Source organism: Asterias rubens, chromosome 15 (genome assembly GCF_902459465.1).
Source record: "Asterias rubens chromosome 15, eAstRub1.3, whole genome shotgun sequence".
Classification (NCBI taxonomy): Eukaryota; Metazoa; Echinodermata; class Asteroidea; order Forcipulatida; family Asteriidae; genus Asterias; species Asterias rubens.
Genome location: NC_047076.1, coordinates 13,312,045 through 13,332,589, shown reverse-complemented (window position 1 = coordinate 13,332,589; position 20,545 = coordinate 13,312,045). Strand labels below are relative to the sequence as shown.

At 38.8% G+C, this 20,545-nt stretch overlaps 2 protein-coding genes across 2 annotated transcripts in view; both read right to left on the bottom strand.

Moving 5' to 3' along the window:
- Positions 1–20,545, bottom strand: part of LOC117299929 (galanin receptor type 1-like) — a 28,249-nt gene that overhangs the window by 5,811 nt on the left and 1,893 nt on the right. Inside the window, exons 2-3 of the mRNA XM_033783534.1 lie at positions 20,416–20,533; positions 5,805–5,936 (exon numbers count right to left, since the gene is read on the bottom strand). The gene's annotated coding sequence lies outside the window, so the exon portion shown is untranslated. The remainder of the gene's footprint in view (positions 1–5,804; positions 5,937–20,415; positions 20,534–20,545) is intronic.
- LOC117300290 (cholecystokinin receptor type A-like) lies at positions 11,131–12,171 on the bottom strand. Its single transcript, XM_033784025.1, has one exon. The coding sequence runs from the start codon at positions 12,169–12,171 to the stop codon at positions 11,131–11,133; it is 1,041 nt and encodes a 346-aa protein (XP_033639916.1).

Below are 20,545 nucleotides of genomic sequence, written 5' to 3'. Positions count from 1 at the left end.
CTCTGGAAATTAAAATAAGTTGCAGGATAATCTTTTGTTACAAATTGCTAAATCGAAGAGAATTATATACAATATGCATGAATAACACTTAAAGTCTAGACATGCGGTACGATTAATTGGGCGCCCTCTTGTGACACAAAACAGCTAGGTAGGCACAAACAGTGGAGTGGCAAGGGACCCCATCAATCAAACCTCTTGAAACTCAACCAAAACAATTGCCGATAACTTGACTTCCTTTTCGCGTATTTTTTTTTTTTTTTTTTTTACGCAAGTCGCCTGACACACAATCAGGCCTTGGCTCGGTCCGTTAACAGCGCCAGCCACCAACCCGGTCATTAGCACGCAGTGAAGACCGGGTACTCGCACTGTTATTCCCTAATTATTGCTGTGAGAATCATGACTGTTTTGTGTAAATTTGTTTTAAATATAAATTCTGTAATAACTTTTTCCAAAATCAATCTTGTTAAAGTTAAGTACACCCAGTGGGTTCGCCAAGCAACAGTGACCGAACCTTTTAGCAGTAAGTCTAAGGACTGGGCACAGGTTGTTCTTCCCTCGATCGACAGAGAGATGCTAAACACTAAAGACGTCTTACCATCACTTTTTCAAATATCCAAATGAATCAAGAAAGTTCGGACTACCCAGCATGGGTTCGCCAAACAACAGTGACCGAACCTTTTAGCAGTAAGTCTAAGGACTGGGCACAGGTTGTTCTTCCCTCGATCGACAGAGAGATGATAAACACTAAGACGTCTTACCATCACTTTCTCAAAATATCCGAATGATTCTTTCAAGAAAGTTCGGTACCCAGCATGGGTTCGCCAAGCAACAGTGACCGAACCTTTAAGCAGTAAGACTAAGGATTCGGCACATTTTTTTTACCCTCGATCAACAGAGGGATGATAAATAATAATAATAATAATAATAATAATAATAATAATAATAATAATAATAATAATAATAATAATAATAATAATAATAATAATAATAATAATAATAATAATAATAATAATAATAATAATAATAATAATAATAATAATAATAATAATAATAATAATAATAATAATAATAATAATAATAATAATAATAATAATAATAATAATAATAATAATAATAATAATAATAATAATAATAATAATAATAATAATAATAATAATAATAATAATAATAATAATAATAATAATAATCAACTTATCATCGATAAGGCTGTACTGAAGGACTGCAGGAGCAGAAAGACTAATTTGGCAATGGCGTGGATTGACTACAAGAAGGCGTATGACATGGTATCGCACACATGGATAATGGAATGTCTGGATATGGTTGGAGTGGCTGATGCAGTAAAACGTCTTTTAGGTGAGAGCATGAAGACGTGGCGAACAAATCTGACAGCCAACGATGATAATCTGGGCAAGGTATGCATAAGAAGAGGTATTTTCCAAGGTGACTCTCTGTCTCCGCTGCTGTTTGTTCTTGCGATGATGCCCCTGTCGATGATTCTAAGGAAGGTGAGTGCAGGTTATGTAATGAAGAAGGACGGATGTAAGATCAACCATCTGCTTTTTATGGACGATTTGAAGTTGTTTGCGAAGAATGAGGCCGAGATCGACTCTTTGGTGCAGACCGTCAGGATTTTCAGTGATGACATTGGGATGCAGTTCGGTCTGGAGAAATGTGCTTCAATGACCATGAAGAGGGGGAAGAGGGTACATTCCGATGGCATTGCTCTGCCAGATGGTGCACAGTTGAGGGCTTTGGGTGAGGAGGAGAGTTATCGGTATCTTGGTGTACTTGAATCGGACCATGTCCTTCACAAGGAATCAAAGGTAAGGCTGAAGGCAGAATACATCAGGCGTGTAAAGAAATGTTTGAAGTCTAAACTAAACGGGGGGAACATGATTAAGGCGATTAACACATGGGCCGTGTCTTTGATGAGGTACAGTGCGGGTATTGTCGAGTGGACTAAGGAAGATCTAGATGTCACTGACAGGAGGACAAGAAAACTAATGACCATGCATGGCATGCTACACCCGCGGTCAAATGTTAGTAGACTCTATCTTCCGAGGTCAGAGGGCGGAAGGGGGTTGCTTAGCGTGGCGGACAGTGTTAACATCGAGTGCAGAAGCTTGCATTGTCATGTCAGAAGGACCGAGGAGAGCTTGTTGAAAGTTGCACAAAGGTACACGAGGGCAGACGAAGTTGGGCCGAAAGAGTACAAGAGGGAAAGGAAGGAGGAAAGACATCAAGATTGGAGGAACAAACCACTTCATGGCCGGTTCTTGAGGTGTACTGAGGAAGTGGCCAGCAGCAAGTCATGGAATTGGTTAAAGAGTGGCGAACTAAAGAAGGAAACAGAGGGCTTGATTACTGCGGCGCAAGACCAGTCTCTAAGGACAAATGTAATGAAGGCAAGGATAGAGAAAGCAAACGTCCTCTCCTATGTGTAGAATGTGCAATAAAGCAGAGGAGACTGTATTTCATATTGTTAGCGAATGCAGTAAGATGGCCCAGACGGAGTACAAAGGAAGACATGACAAGCTGGCCAAGGTGATTCACTGGGATCTGTGTAAGAAGTATGGTGTCAAAGTACTTGCGAAATGGTACGACCATGTTCCGGAGAAAGTTGTAGAGAACGACCAGGTCAAGATCCTATGGGACTTTAACATTCAGACCGATCATGTTATACAACATAGGCGTCCGGATGTTGTGCTATTAGATAAGACGAAGAAGATGTGTCATCTCATTGACATAGCTGTGCCAGGTGATATAAGGGTAGCTTCGAAGGAGATGGAAAAGATCGAGAAGTACCAGGACCTGGCCAGGGAACTTCGTAAGATTTGGCAGGTAAAGGTAAAAGTAGTCCCCGTGGTGGTTGGAGCACTTGGCACCATTCCCAAAGCACTGGGGAAACATCTAGATGAAATAGGGACAAATGTGAGGGTAGATCTATTACAGAAGGCAGCGCTTTTGGGAACAGCGAGGATCCTGAGAAAGACCCTTGAGATCTAAGGCTACGGGACGTAGCCCGGCTCGAGGAGTTACCGGCACAAAGGAAAATGAGATCTTTCTTTTGCATGCTGTGATAAAATGAAATAATAATAATAATAATAATATTCCCTGCCCAGGGAACTTCGTAAGATTTGGCAGGTAAAGGTAAAAGTAGTCCCCGTGGTGGTTGGAGCACTTGGCACCATTCCCAAAGCACTGGGGAAACATCTAGATGAAATAGGGACAAATGTGAGGGTAGATCTATTACAGAAGGCAGCGCTTTTGGGAACAGCGAGGATCCTGAGAAAGACCCTTGAGATCTAAGGCTACGGGACGTAGCCCGGCTCGAGGAGTTACCGGCACAAAGGAAAATGAGATCTTTCTTTTGCATGCTGTGATAAAATGAAATAATAATAATAATAATAATAATAATAATAATAATAATAATAATAATAATAATAATAATAATAATAATAATAATAATAATAATAATAATAATAATAATAATAATAATAATAATAATAGTAATAATAATAATTCCACTATCAATACAATGTTTTAAAAACAACACTAAATAGAGACAAGGCAGTCTAAAAACCACAAAAAGGTGAAACAATTAACACAACCACCAGGAGCAAACCATGATTAAAAAATACTAGAGATAAACACGAAGATGTCTTTCAAGTATCCAAATGATTCTTTCAAGAAAGTTCAGTACCCAGTGGGTTCGCCAAGCCACAGTGACCGAACCTTTTAGCACTAACTCAGTTTGCTGTTTCCTCGACAGACTAGATGGAGCAACCACTGATGCATCTTACCCTGGTGATAAGGGAATGCACCGTAGGCTGAGATTGATTAGTGTGTTACTTCAAACACGATCCATTATAAAGATAGCTTGGGTTCACACTGAACCAAAGTAAAGACAGGGGTCATCTGTTTTATGGCACTAGAGGTGGATCTATACTAATGGGGCAATGAGGGTGATTGGTGGAGACTAGACTTGTGGACAAGTCGTTTATGGTTGCCGTGCTGATAACGATACGGCTATCTCGTAACTATCTCGTGAGAATTCTGAATTGCGTGAGACTACTGCAGTATAGGATTTGAGGCATTGCATGGTGAGGTATCAATGTATATTTTGGTTTGCGGTAACACCATGTGTGTATCTACTTGCCAGGTAGAGTTGTTCTTAGGGAACTGTCTTGCTTTATTCTACTGCCGCGGAGTAGATAATTGGAGCTTCGGGAGACTTCTCAGTTCTGAAAAGAACTGTCCTGCTTTTTAACTATAACCAGGGCGGATAGTATAGAAAATAGACTGGACTACTACTTTAGCTTATAGGATCGTAATTAACTGTACTTCCGCGGAGTCAGTTCTGAAATTGGTCTCAACGTTTCGACTAGCTTGCTCTAGTCATCGTCATGACACTGGAGTATATACTGCTTCAGACGAGATAACGGAGCCTGAAGCCGACTCCAGAGCCAAAGCCATAGTTTCGTAAAGGGCCTACCACGTTGGACCAAAGTGTAGACTTGATTTTGTGACGTTCGTTTCGTTAACGTAGTTGCCAACATCGCAACACAATAGATATATCGGTATCACACAAACATCTGGCTCAAAACGAATCTGTTTCGATTAAGATAGACTTGACAAATCCCTCTGAGTCAACCTTCTAAAAAGTCGAGTTGTGCCATCTATATCGGTGACTAATACAAAAAAACAGCGTAGCAAATCAAGACTAACCAACATGAAGACAGGCGTCAATATTGCTTTCTGTTTTATGGAACCCATGGGGCGGACCTGAAATGGGCTACGGGGGGGGGGGGGGGGGGGGGGGGGGGGGGGGGGTATTGTAGAGACAGACGCGAATGAGCAAAGTGGTTTTGTGTTGAGTGGGGTGTCATGCTCTCTCTATAATACGAACCTCCAATAATATGTCATTATTTGGATGCCCCTCTTGGGATTTGAAGAAACTCACTTTACGTTCAACCTATTGCCTCAATCATAAGTCAAATAAAAACAAGTCATTTCAAACTTCGCTTGAAGAGCATCGCTCTACTTTAGAAAGCCACAATAAATTAATAATCTCGCAGTCACAGCTGGCGCGGGGGGGGGGGGGGAGTTCCAGCTCAAAATACACTTTCATTAAAAGTGACTGTATGTGCCCGATCTACTAACCCACGAGAGGTTTGTAAATAAACGGGATTTATCGCGTTATTTGATGTGTCTGTTCGTTGTGACTGTTTGACAACACGCATCAAAAGTCAAATACATTTTAAGAAATTAACTAGGTGGAGAGTTTGGTGAGTGGGAAGAAGTTCGTCTAAAGTTCGCTCTATGTATCTTCAAAGAAGGCGTATAGCCATTTTATTTTACGTTCACACATCTGAACGATTATGAGGTTGATAGTGAAATAGTCTGGCTGCCGATGTTCGTAAATTACAATGGCTATCCCTATATAGAAAAGCTCCATAGGGCATGTAAAACTCAAGGTTAGCTATGGGTCGTGTGCGTTCGATTAGCTTCACCGGGTCGAGCCCAATCTGCCCCCGGTACGTTCAAATAGCTCTGACGTCATCCCAAGTGACCCGTTCCACAAGCAGGGCACGGGGCCGACCGGGTGAGCTCTACGTGTGGAACAGGCCACTTTGGGCTGGCCCCAGGTGCATCGTCACCACGAGAAATTGTGTGTGGTCGTTTAATTAGCTTTTGTCACGGGCTCACCCGAGTGCCTACCTTGGGTCGACACATGGAGGCTCATCGAACACACCCCGAGAAAACATGGCAATGGTTTGTAGATTGGGTTGTCTATGACTTACCGTGCCTTTCTGAGCGTGGCACGTGGTGGTGCCTATCCTGAACATCTCACGTCACACTTGGGGTAACGTCAAGATCCTTCCAAATGCACCTTGACCTCGCATTCATCTCACATGTAGATTCGCAGTCAAATCCTACGTACATGTATACATATAAAACATCGTTATACATTAATGTTAGGCTACATATACATGTATGGACGATGCTGTATACAGACGACCGAAAGTGCAGCTGACAAACAGCACCTTGGACCAATCTAAACACAGATATTGAAAGCTTCATCCAATGACATCATTATTGAATCTGTAAAACCATTAAAGCCATTAAACACTTAAGAAACTGAAAGAAAAACAGTTCACAGATTTACAAACCACTTACAGGGTTTACAGAAGGTGGTGAAAGACTTCTCTTGAGCACAAATGCTTTACTATTTGAGAAAACATTTAAACAATATCAATTCTAGATATCGAGAATTACGGATTTATTTTAAACACAATCTATATCATGACACGGCGAAACGTGCTGAAACAAGGGTGGGTTTTCCCGTTATTTTCTCCCGACTCCGATGACTTATTGAGCCTTAATTTTCACAGGTTTGTTATTTGATATAGAAGTTGTGATACACGAAGTGTGGGCCTTGGACAATACTGTTTACCGAAAGTGTCCAATGGCTTTAAGTCGCACAACCTTCTTTTGTTAATTGGAGGGACGGATTACGTCATCCCTCTCATTTGTCGGTGTTCTGATTCTGGTTAATTAATGTATTAGATCGTCTCGTCCAAACATACTATCCGAAACAAAATAATGTTAGTTAATTTCCTCTTTCATGTTTAACATGTTGTAAAATAAATGTTTGCAAACACGCCAATTGTAAGTTGACTTTGTCTGCAAATAAAATGTAAAGAATGCCTGGGTTTAAATCATATAGCCGTTGATTCTTTGGGGCGAAAAAAACGTAGACCTAAACCTTATTATTCTCCACTAAATTCCAACGATGTGCCCCAACAGTTTTCTAACCAAAAAGGGTCAAGTGCCGGGTCCGTAAAGTGTCTTACAACAAGACTTGTTAAAAACCACTTTGTATTCATAAAATACCAATTTAAACCAACATCTTCCTCTTTGTAATTTATTTATTGCTATTATTGTTCCGTATCTTTTAATACTTGCAAACTGATTGTTTATTTATAGACGATGTAACCTGTGACATCACTACAAAAGAGCCACCAAGCCTGGACTTCCTGCAGGCACGATTTGTACACAGCTCAATGGAAGAAAACATAAAATCTTATATTTTATGGAGATTGCACTGTCTAATTCTTATCAACTTTTGGTATAAAGAAAGGTGGCACATCTCAAAATTGTCCAGCTGTTACTTTCATAATTCATGGATTTATATGTGGAAATTATGACACAAAATGTAAATTTTCCCATGGACCTGTGCAGTATCTTGCCTGCCAAAATACCCAAGGAATGTACAAGGTCACACTTATTGTAAACTGAGGCCGTGTCCGAAACGGCGACTTCGGCTAGAGCTACGGCTAGATCGCGCGCGTCTGCCTATTCTTCAACACTGGTAGACGCGCTGATCTAGACGTAGCTGTAGCCGAAGTCGTCGTTTCGGACACGGCCTTAGTTCACAAGGTCTATAGAAATAGAAACATTTTACCATTTTTGTTTGTGCTGAATATTGTAGCTATAAACCAGCTATAGGAACTGAATAGCAACACCGAAATGTGTCATGGTTGAACATTACAAAATCGGTTTTCCATCCAAGCCAAAGGATTAATTTTAGAAACTGATTTACTTTATTGAAAATCAACAGTGCATTAAGTTAAAAGCAAGTGTTTGGAATCTGGGAGAAATAGTAGCGGCATCTTAATGACGTTTCATTTGTAACATTAATTGAATTATTTGTAATAAAGTTAATCAATCATCTTGTTGGTGTATAATTTCACAATCAATAATGACTTCTACATAGCAGACTAGTCTAGGCACTGCCTCAAAGTTACCCATACAGGCATGTGTCACATAAACTACTTCATTACAATTAGTTAACCAGTGTCAAATAAAAATGTAACATCTGAATCCTAACATTTGTCATTGTTAATGGCAGTGGACACTATTGGTAATTACTCAAAATAATTATTAGCGTAAAACCTTACTTGGGGACGAGTAATGGGGAGAGGTTGGTAGTATAAAACATTGTGAGAGACCGCTCCCTCTGAAGTGACGTAGTTTTCGAGAAAGAAGTAATTTTCCACGAATTTAATTTCGAGACCTCAGATTTAGAACTTGAGGTCTAAACGCACAGAACTTCGTGTGACAAGGTTGGTTTTTCTTTCATTGTTATCTCGCAACTTCGATGACCGATTGAGCTCAAATTTTCACAGGTTTGTTAATTTATGCATATGTTGAGATACACCAAGTGAGAAGACTAATTTGTGACAATTACCAATAGTGTCCACTGTCTTTAATTAGCTCTTACAGTCATGAAGGCCTACACGCTGTATCCAATACATTTCATACATTTGTTATAATATAATTTATATTTTTTTGAATGATCAAGCTTTTGTTCAAATAATCAAACAATTTAAAGTGACACTTTGCCTTGGATCGGACGAGTTTGTCTATCAACATCGTTTGGAACCATACATGCATATGGTTAGAAAGATTTGAAAGTAGACTCGAAATTGTATGGTTTTTCTTGTACATCGTGAACTAAACCTACATGCCATTTTGTTAAGTCAAGTGTTTAAGTCCAAAGCCACGTGTCCCTTAAATAAATGGATTTGGGTTCATTAAGTCAAAAGGTAATACTTGTATTATGGTGCAGGGTGGGGGGGGGGTAAAATGTTGACATTTTTTATATCGTTGGGTAATTTGTCATCCCTGACGAGGTTGTCATAATATACAACAAAGATGACGACCATATAAAACACTACAGACTATACATCAATAGCTGCCTCTGTGAACATAAGGATATAAAGGTATACCCTCAGTAAGACTTTACAGACACTGAACACTATTGGTAATTTTCGAAGACCAGTCTTCTCACTTGGTGTATCCCAACATTATGCATAACATAACAAACCTGTGAAAATTTGAGCTCAATCGGTAACCAAAGAAAACACGCCATTGTCACACGGAGTTGTGCGCTTTCTGATGCTTGATTTCGAGACCTCAAATTGTAAATCTTAGGTCTCGAAAATCAAATTTCGATGCCAATTACTTCTTTCTCGAAAACTACATCACTTCAGAGGGAGCCGATTCTCACAGTGTGTTATACTATCAACCCCTCCCCGTTACTCGTTACCAAGTAAAGTTTTGTGCTCATAATTATTTTGAGTAATTACCAATAGTGTTCACTGCCTTTACAGGACGACAATTCAATGCAATAAAGTATACTTCAAGATTAACACCGTCTTACGAGACTATAATAATTATTGACGGGTCTTGCTTGACAAAGCTTGGAGCAAGAGAGGGCGTTCTCAGCTATAGAACATCTCACTTAATATCGAAGCTAACAAGTTGGCATGGTAAACGTAAACATCAATCACCCCTCAGGGAATTCTAAATTTTTTAGGGTGACTTTCGTCTTAGTATCAAGTGTTTGGGTGTCAAACGCCTCGACATTATAAATTGATACACAGCGAGGTTTCTAGGCTAGTAGCCAAACTCTAAAATGTCAAATTGGAATGATTTATAGATAAATGATTGCCCCTAGTTGTTGAGATTTAAGCTTTGGATTGGATTTAGAAATCTGAACATAGATTTCTACGTTGGTGAGTGAGTTATGTGGGTTTAAAACATTCAAGTGAGAATGAAAGTTGATCAAATGACTCTATTTATTAATAGGTCAGATAGAATAACTTATAGCTAGGAAACAGTCGTCGTCTAATGTAACTAGGGCGATTTTGTCGAGTAGGTTGGTTAGAAACTCAAAGAGTTAAATATTTTCTAGATTTTATCGGTTCTCTCATTTGTCAATCCTGCATGGGGCAAGATTGATAGAAAGGGTCCATTGCCGCTTAATCAAATTAGACTCCTATCGTTTTGGTCTATGTCACATTTGATCCATGCGTAGGGAAATGGGGGAACAGTATACGCGTACATGTCTTTTATGGATTTCTACACACGGAGATGTGATGGATATAATGGAGTATGTACATTACCCCGTTTGCACATTCCCAGCAATTAGCAGGGATTCCTTGCTTAATTTGAGCATGGTTGTGATATTTGTTACAAATTGCACTTTGTGTGAAAGGACAAGTATAGCGTTTGGATTGTCCAATTACCCTAGTGCAATCTTCTCAAATGTGCAATGCGTTTTGGACAGTGTAAACATTTTAATCCTTTTACACGATGAGCAATTTCCCAACCATGCTAAAGTAATTCCAAGGAACCCTTGCTAATTGGTGTAGTGTAAAAGGGCTACACATTAGCACGGTCTTAATGAATCACAGCAAATGTAGCCCGTGTCTGAATCCAGCGGCTCGGGGGCTCCGTCAATGGCCTTTTCGAAACGCCGGATTGGGCTTATCGTATCAACCTTAATTGCCAAGCAAAGTGTGTTGTTACAATGCAAATCACTACAAAGTCTGGCAACTCAATTTAATAGCTCTTTGGGAAATCGAGCCAAGGCTCCATACGGCTTGCTGTTCTAACCTTTAGTCGTTGAGTCGGACAAACAGTTTGTACATCTGTGTCTCTCTAATTAATTTCTTCGAAACAAGTTCATGTAAACCTGTCATCTTACAACCGATCAACCGATTTTGGCGAGTGTGTGTCAAACATTGACTTTGATGTCCAACCACATTCAGGCATAAAGGATTTTGAGTTTTTTATCTTATTAAAGTTTCATTATATTAACTAATTTCTTATAAAAATTCAGTTATGCGTTTTATCAACAAAATAAACAGTCTACCTCTATTATTAATATTGACACGGGAAAGATTACGTATGTATAGTTGGTACACGGGATATTAAAATATTGTTACCTACTGCCAATAATAACTGCTAAGAAGTTTAAATTATCGTGTAAATTGGTATTGGTAAGGACTAATATCTCGGATCTAGGATTGGCTAAGAGCATTTGAAAGATGGTTTGAAATCAATGCTAAATGAAAATCCTACATAATGCGAACGAAGTTAATTTTAAGACAGACTCTGTTTCTCTCTGCTCAACATCTGATTCCCACCAAACTGATAACGGAATTATCATTGTATACGACCATCAACCAGTCCAAGTTTAGTTGTGAACCCATCACCTGTCATGGCGTCTCGTCTCCCTTTCTTGGGTAGATCCGAGCCGATTTACGGGTAACGGAATCATCGTTGCACGGTAGAAACAGCTTTCGTTCGGGCTGTCCGTAACACTGCGTTCGGTGTATTGAATTCTTCATCTGCTGCGACCGACTCAGCGTTACTCCCGACTCGATTGCCTCTTCCTCGAAACATATTCATAAAACCATGCCTGAAATGTTTATTTTTGAACGCGTAGATGATGGGGTTCAAACACGAATTGGCAAAGGCGAGGAGAACAAACAACCTATACAAAATCCCGTCAAGGTAGGTCTCAGGAACTACACCGAAATGATAGATAAAGAAAGCGAATTGATCGGGTGCCCAGCAAATGATGAAAGTGATCACGACTATGAACAGGAGTTCAATGACTTTCTTGCGTGCTTCGAGGAGTGAGTACGCCGGGCTAAAGCGCGATTGGTCCCGTGCAAGAAGAGCCCTTGCTTGGGTCTTCAGAGTCCGTACCGTAATAATGTTAGCAGTAAGCATCACTATCATTGGCGCGAAAAACTCAAAAATGTAAACTGATGTAGCAATAAAATACCGAAAACCAACACTTGGCCATACATTCTGACACATTCCATCTTTAAGATCAACAACATACAGTTGGAATGTGTTTATAATCAAAGCACTTAACCACGTACAACCAATGATGATTTTAGGTCTCCTCTTGGAAAAAATCACCCGGTATCTCACTGGATGCACCACGGCGCAATACCGCTCCAAAGACACCAAAGTCAGTGTTAAAAGTGACGCCACTATAGAAGTCCACATGAATACGGAACTGAAAATCAGTTTACAGTACATTCGTCCATGCCAAGACTGTGGAATGTTAGAATACCTTGGTAAGGGTATTATCAACAACGATGTAATCAAATCGGCAACTGCAAGATTCACAATGAAAGCATTGGTGGTGTTCCTCATACGTTGGCGGTAAACGTAAACGACTATCACCAAAAAGTTACCAAAGACGCCTGTAATGGCTGCTAAAAACTGCAGCACAATAATAGCATCCCATCGGTAGTTAGAAGCCCATTCTGTTATCGTTTCTGAGGTGTTAGTCTCCATCTCCAGCCGTTTAGATCAAGTTACCTCCAGAAAGGTTGGTTCGAATCCTACCAGTAGATGGTTTTCAGTTATCCAACTGACCACTTGTCTAGTTAAGATCTTGCAATCTAGGAATTACAGGTTCGAATCCTCAGATACTTGTTGTTCATGAGCAATTATTGGCTATTATCGTTTTCAGTTTTCCAATTAATTAATCTTTTGCGATCCGTACACAAAGGTCTGGAGTTGGAATCATGGTTTCCAGTTGACCAACTAATCACTTGTGTCGTTTAGATCTTGCAATCTGTGGGTTACAGGTTCGAATCCACAGAGATACAGTTTATGTTTAATTATTGGATGTTAAAGCTTTGAGTTGACAAATTACTCAATCTCTTGCGTCCCCTATACACAAAGGTCTGGAGTTCGAATCCTACCAGTAGATGGTTTTCAGTTATCTCACTGGTCACAACGTTGTCTCGTTTAGCAATCTTCCAACCAATGGTTTACAGGTTCGAATCCCAATATACAGCTTGTGTGATTATTGGCTGTTAACGCTTTCAGTTTTCCAATTATTCAATCTCTTGCGATCCTTACACAAACGTCTGGAGTTCGAATCCTACAAGTAGATGGTTTCCAGTTGGTTAACTGTTCACTTGTGTCGTTTTGCTCTTGCATTCGAGTGGTAACAGGCTCGAAAACCCAGTTATTTGTTCACTTTGAGTTGAACAATCACCCTATCTCTTATATCATGTTTCAATTTAAGCCAAACAGTCATTCCAGTATTGATTTCAAAATGATGTCCAAATTGTGTTGAGATTTCACATCGATGTGAGTGTTAGTTTTCCATCCTCCACTTGAAGTAAAGAAATTTCTTGTTGAGAGAAGAATACCTCTTACGAGAAAGCAGTTTGCGATCTTGTGTAGACAATACCTCTGCTGTATAAACGAAGGGGTTGTTTTAACTAATACGAGAATGGTTGTTTTAACAAGTACGGCGTCATGAAGTCAGCCCAGCGCACGGAGTGGAAAATCCTCCCCGTAAAAAACCACTCAGGTCCGGGCGGAGTACCGTGACGTTCAGACAATCAGACTCGATGTTTACTCTTAATAAACACTCGCAGATTTTTATTCTTCGATGAGATCTAAGGCACGAGTTACTTCAGTGAGCATTGACGTTGTGGTTTGCACACTACATGGCTTCGTAGGAGCACAGATCAAGGAATTGGAGATGTTTGTGAAAACCAAAACACGTGTTTGAAGTGAACCAATCAACGACTAAGTAGTACAACACGTGATGTAATTCAGCCATTCAGATGAAGTTGTGTTGATGATGTAAGTATTAAAAAACTCCATTATGAGCGCTGACTGCATTTCTCGCGCTTTTCCATTAAAACGCGTATACACCCGACAGTAGGTAAATATTCAAACCACTTGAGTAAATATGTTCTCCGTGACACTTCGTCAACGACCGTCATCAAACGTTCATGCGGTCCAGTTGAAAATGGAGTAAAGTTGACTTTGAAAAATTGACACGAGAAGCAAATACGAAATCGTATATTCCGGCAATTTGTGCAGAGGAAACTAACAACTTAAAAGGATGTTAGTCGAAGATGAAGTCAAGAATCTACAGCAATCAGAGATTGTTTTTCGGCACGATTTGGAGTTGGTAAGATTTGCTTTAACGCAAGAATCAACTCAAGTTTATCCAGAGACAAGTTGTGGTGGTTGATGGGTGATAAAGAGCTGTGTAGTTTACCGTCTATAGACTAGTGTCGGTTCAAAACTCTCATGCAAAGACTTGATCGCTTGAACGTCGTGTTTGCTGCTTCTTGCTGGGTGACGTTTTGTTAGCACCGGGTGTCGAGGCTGTCTCAGAAACGAAATGAAGCAGTAAATGCTTAAAAAAAGCTGTCGTCTTAGAGACGTGCATGCAGAGAAGGGGGTATAGCATGATCGTGGTTAATAATGCTCCCACATCTTGTAAGTGTGAGTTCTGCGACGGTGAGTGGTTGATCAATCCGTGACGTTGCAATTATGGTATGTGCTGATTGGCTAATTCTGCTCGTGATGTCACCATTAATGCAGTTAGTTAGTTGAGACATCACGTGGTGAGGTCATGGGTGGTTTCCTATTGGTTGGTTCTGATGATCATGATGATGTCATTAAAGGCAGTGGACACTATTGCTAATTACTCAAAATAATTTTCAGCATAAAACCTTTCTTGGTGACAAGTAATGGGGAGAGGTTGATGGAAAGAAGTAATTTTCCACGAATTTGATTTAAAGACCTCAAGTTTAGAACTTGAGGTCTCGAAATCAACCATCTAAACGCACACAACTTCGTGTAACAAGGGTTTTTTTTTTTTTTTATTATTATCTTGCAAGTTCGATGACCGATTGAGCTCAAATTTTCACAGGTTAGTTATTTTATGCATATGTTGAGATACACCAGTTAACTGTGAAGGCTAGTCTTTGACAAGTACCAATAGTGTCCACTGCCTTTAAAGAGAAAGCTATACCAGGTATGTTTTAATCATTTAATATTAGTGATACCATGGATAAATTGCCCTTTGGTGATACCAAGCTATTTGCTATTACATTTTGATATCAATATCGCACAATTTCAAGTACATAATGGGAGCGAGTCTATGCAAATATCCTGGCATCAGGTACTCGAGTTTTGAACACTAGAAAAGTTACTAATTAACCAAAACCAAACTGGAGCTAGTCTTTCTTAAGAAATCCTACTTTTCTAATCAAATCCTACCATCCTCACAGCTCTTTAAAGCCATTGGATACTTTCTAAACAGAACAAAACTTTAAAGTTCACAGATTAACAAATAACTTACAGGGTTTACAGAAGGTAGGTGAAAGACTTCCCTTGAAACATTATTCCATACTCCGATGACCGATTGAGTCTAAATTTGCATAGGTTATTTATTTTATATATAAGTTGTGATACACAAAGTGTGGGCCTTTGGACAATACTGTTTACCGATGTTGTGCAATTGCTTTAAAGCCACTGGACACTATCGGATATTACTCAAAATAATTGTTAGACAACAACAAAATTGTTAGACAAAAAATAATAATAAAAAGTGTCTGAAGCCTGCTACTATGCATCTGAAAGCACTCACAGTACTACTTTCTTTGCTTTAATTGTCTTGCAAATTCGATGACCAATTGAGCCCAAATTTTCACAGGTTATTTTATGCTTATGTTAAAACACACCAAGTGAGAATACTGGGACCAATTCCATAGAGCTGCTTAAGCAAAAAAAATTGCATGAGCACAAAAATAGCTCGCTTATTTTACACACGTTACTGGCCAAAATGTCATGCCATATACATTGCTTGTGACTGGTATTTAGCTGTTGTTTACTTAGAATAACAATTGAGTGAATTCTTGGCCGGTAATCTGACTTTACTAAGCAATTTTTTTTTTGCTTAAGCAAAATTTTGTGCTTAAGCAGCTCTATGAAATTGGGCCCAGGTCTTCGACGATTACCAAAGGTGTCTAGTGCCTCTAACCAGTTAAATGAATGCAAAGAGTGACTGGAAATTGAAACGTGGACTTGACGCCATTGAGTGCGGTTACCATCACCATGATGACGCCTGCTAGCTCGTGGGGCCCGTCGCTCTCTACTCCCCCATCACCCTTCACTCACAGACACGCTCATTATCATCCACTCTTGAACCTTGAGCTCAACTCAACTCATAGTATCCTCTTGGTCATAGCATGATAAAATGATGAGATCAAATGTACGGCAGTTGGTCAAGCAATCAAGATAAAGTGGTTTACAGTGGACTGGGGAAGCATTTTATTCATACTGTTGGCCGGTCGTGTATAAAAGAGTATGACTCTATTTTTAGACCCACTTTTGAAAAATTCTGCAACAACATTGACATCTGGCGTTTTCAGTTTTAATAATGTTTTAAATAATGTTTGATTTAACGAGCAGTTTGATCCAGTTTGATCATCTCTATAGGTAATGTTGTGGTCTCAGTCGTGGCAAGAGTACACTTAAAACATTCCGGGTTAGAATTGATACGGATTTTGGCTCCGTGACCTAACACCTTTCTGTGTCAATGTGACCCGAAATCTGTTTCACATTGACCAAGAAAAAGAGCCAAACTGACTTGACATCCTGTGTTCACACTGTGGATTTACAGATCACACTGACATAAGGTGTGCCCACACTGTGTTCACACTGTGGGCCAGGAGAGGAATACCACAGTGTGTGTTCACACTGTGGATTGACAGACAATCACACTTTCATAAGGTGTGTCCACACTGTGTTAACACTGTGGGCCAGGAGCTAAACATCTGAACATATCACAGTGTGTTCACACTGTGGATTGACAGACAATCACATTGTCATAAGGTGTGCCCACACTGTGTTCACACTGTGGGCCAGGAGGAGAGTATACCAATGTCTGTGATTTTTTAAAGTGTGTAAGTCAGAGGTATATAAGCGAAGATCTAAGTTGAATAGTTCAACATTAAAGGCAGTGGACACTATCGGTAATTGTCAAAGACATTTGGTGTATCTCAACATATACATAAAATAACAAACCTGTGAAAATTTGAGCTCAATCGGTCATCGAAGTTGCGAGATAACAATGAAAGAAAAAAACAGCCTTGTCACACGAAGTTGTGTGCGTTTAGATGGTTGATTTCGAGACCTCAAGTTCTAAATCTGAGGTCTCGAAATCAAATTCGTGGAAAATTACTTCTATCTCGAAAACTATGGCACTTTAGAGGGAGCCGTTTCTCACAGTGTTTTATTCCATCAACCTCTCACCATTACTCGTCACCAAAAAAGGTTTTATGCCAACAATTATTTTGAGTAATTACCAATAGTGTCCACTGCCTTTAAACTGTCAGCCGCATGATATTCTGTGAGAGAAACACTTTCACATGGGATCATGTGAGAATAAGTTTCCTCTATTCCGTCAACATTATTGAAAAAACAAAAACACCTCACATTGTTAAGAACAGCAGATCAAATACTATGTTCAGCTCTTAATAATAAATGACAACAATTTTGATTACATCTGAGTGAGAGATGCACACATTTAAGATAACACATGATGCTGTGATTTCCTTGAGCAAACATTTAAGACAATTACTGGCTTCGGGAAAGATCCTCAACCTTTCCAGCTCGAGGCGGTCTATCTTTCTACTTTTCATCCTCTAATCTGATTAAAGTGGTACAGAGTGCAACAAGCACTTCAATCTCTCTCGGTAAATATTAGTTTTTGATTTTTTTTTCTTGCACTAAAGTGTCTAGCGCCTCCTTAGATGACAAATGAAACATTTCTCTGTGCATGGAGCAATAAACTAGCACCATGCTCTGTGGCAGAAAGTTCGAGGAAACCCTGGCATTGCTTGTTGAGACCTATAAACGTGTTTTCCTTTGCCCCGGGCCCAATTTTATATAGCTACTTAAGCAACAAATAATGCTTAACAATTTTCTGCTTAGCAGAAAGGAGCAGGATATGAGTCACAATTTGTACATTTGACATTGTATTTTGGCTGGAAACCTTATTCTGATAAGCATAACTTTGATGTGCTTAGCTACATTGTTTGAGCTAAGCAGCTCTATGAAATTGGTTAAGCAGATAATAATGCTTAACATATAACAATTTTCTGCTGAGCAGAACTAAGCAGGATACCAGTCACAAATTGTAAATATAATACGGTAGTTTGGTGAGTAACCTAATTCTGATAAGCATAATTCTGTTGTGCTTAGCTACTTTTTGTGTTTCGGCAGCTCCAGGAAAATTGGACACTGTGTGATAACAAAAATATAGGACATTCTATTTTGTTTTACTACCAAAAAAAAATTATGCCATTTTAAAATCTGGTTTAAATGCTGGTATTTCAATGAAGCGTTTGGGTTTTCGATGGTTTCATTTTAACCAGTGGGTCTTTGTGCAGGCGTTCGTGTTACAACAAAACGTGACTTGAATTGTGCTATTTATAAATCATTTGAAGGCAATAAATATTCAGTGATAACTTATTAACCATCTATTTAGGTAATTGATATATATGAAGCACGAATCCTTAGCAATTAGAAGATAGCTTGAAAAGCTGACAGTGCGACGCCCTCACAACACCTCAACATTTTGTCCTTTCTTTGCCGCCATTTTGACAACTACAAGAGTTCAACACACGATCTTGATGCTCCTTTTGTTGATTAAAATTTGTATCAAAACTGGCTCTGTTAATAGTAAAGTAGTTCTTTTTAAAACAAATAGATGTCGGATGGTGTGTATATAAACACAACTTGATTCAAATTTCACAAATTTTGTCCTTTCTTTGACGCCATTTTGACAACTACAAAAGATCAACACACGATCTTGATTTTCGTTTTATATTAGAGGAGATTGAAAAATATAAGAATCATGCGCTCTGTTAATATTAAAGTAGTTTTAATTAAAACAAATAGATGTAGGATGGTGTGTATATAAACACAACTTGGTTCTTCTAAACATCTTGTCAATTTAGTGTCAACTATCTGACAAACTCAAGTGAGATGGCGTGGGTCGGTAATCGTTTTTTTTAGATGATTTTGTTGCTCGTTGAAGACAGATGTGGATCAAATAAAAGACAGGGTAATTGTTTTGAGAGTTCCAGAGGGCATCTTCAAGGAGTCGGACTCTTGCAACCTGAGAAGCTGATGATATCAAAATTCAAGTCTCTTCTCAAAACTTATCTTATGTCACAGGTTTTCAATGACTAATTTTGTTGTGTCTGTTTTTCTTTGTGTTGTGTTTTGTTTTTGGTTTTACTGCGCCTTGAACACCCAGCAGGGTGGATATGTGCGCATTACAAGTCTTATTATTATTACTATTTTATTATTATATCGATACATTGATCAGTCTCTGTCAGATTCTGTTTCGATTATTAATCGATTGGAAGTCACTCGTCGTGGGATGTGTTAACTTTTGTATAACAATTCCAAGGTGTCTCAAATGCCCCTTTAAATATTATTGTGTTGCTTCTCTCATTATCCTGAGCTAGATTTCACAAGGTTTATCTTAAATATAATAATTTGAAGGTGTTATTTTTGCCAAAATAATGTTTAAATCATCACACTTTGCTTAGCAATTAAGATCGATTAGAAGTTAAGATCAATCTTAAAGGCTGTGGACAGTGTTGGTAACTGTCAAAGACCAATCTTCTCTCTTGGTGTATCTCATACATAAAATATTCATACTTTTTATGAAAATTTTAATTCAATCGGTCGTCGAAGTTGCGAGATAGTAATGAAGACAAAAAAAAACCATTGTCACACGAAGTTGTGTGCTTTCAGATGCTTCCTTTTGAGACCTCAAATTCTAAATCTGAGGTCTCGAAATCAATATTGTTGAAAATTTACTTCTTTCTCGAAAACTACTCCACTTCAGGGGGAGCCATTTCTCACAATAATTTATACCATCAACCTCTACCCATTACTTGTCACCAAGAAAGGTTTTATGCCAATAATTATTTTGAGTAATTACCAATAGTGTCCACTGCCTCCAGTAATAGTAAACTACCAGAACTGGTTAATAAGTTTTTAAATGCTAAAACTAAGACTAAAAATGATTTTCGTGAAGATTGTTTTACTCATTTCTTAAACACTACAACACCTCAGCAAGTACCAGGCTATTGTAAGTGAAGTTTTCTACTATCATCATCTTCAAAATGCTAAAGTTTAAAAGAAATGTACACGTTTGGTAATTGTCAAAGACCAGTGTTCTCACTTGGTGTATCCCATCATAACAATAAAATAACAAGCCTGTGAAAATTTGGGCTTAATTGGTCATCGAAAGATGAAAGAAAAAACACCCTTGTTGGACGAATATGTGTGCTTTGAGATAGGAATAAAAGACTTCTAGCTAAAACTCTTTTATTTTTTTAGTGAAAAACTACTCTTTTATTATTTTAGTGAAAAATTACCTCTTTCTCAAAAACTACATTACTTCAGCAGAGGGAGTCGTTTTCCGCAATGTTTTATACTATCAACAGCTCTTAAATGCCCGTTACCAAGTCAGTTTTTCAAGTTAATATTTGTTTTGAGAAATTGCCAAAACATAATGTGTACCTTCCCTATGTACATCTGTGGAATTGTGTTTTGTGTCTGACAACTAGTACCCAGCCCCTTTATTGGGTGACAAGCATGTCTACTCACGTACGGCTGACTTATATTGACTGATTGACAGTTTAAGTGTACGCAATGATATCAGATCTTAGCAACTCAAAATTGTTTACTCACTCTGCACGTTGTCTTGCTTCGTTAATTGGAGCAACATTCTCCTATGCAGGAACATCCCCAGTTGAAATAGAAAACCGGTCACATTCATGTGATGTATACTGCTCCGTTGTCATGGTAACTGTAATGGATT

Bases quoted from the DNA above. Each gene is read 5' to 3' on its own strand.
- LOC117300290 (XM_033784025.1), bottom strand. From the start codon at position 12,171: ATGGAGACTAACACCTCAGAAACGATAACAGAATGGGCTTCTAACTAC.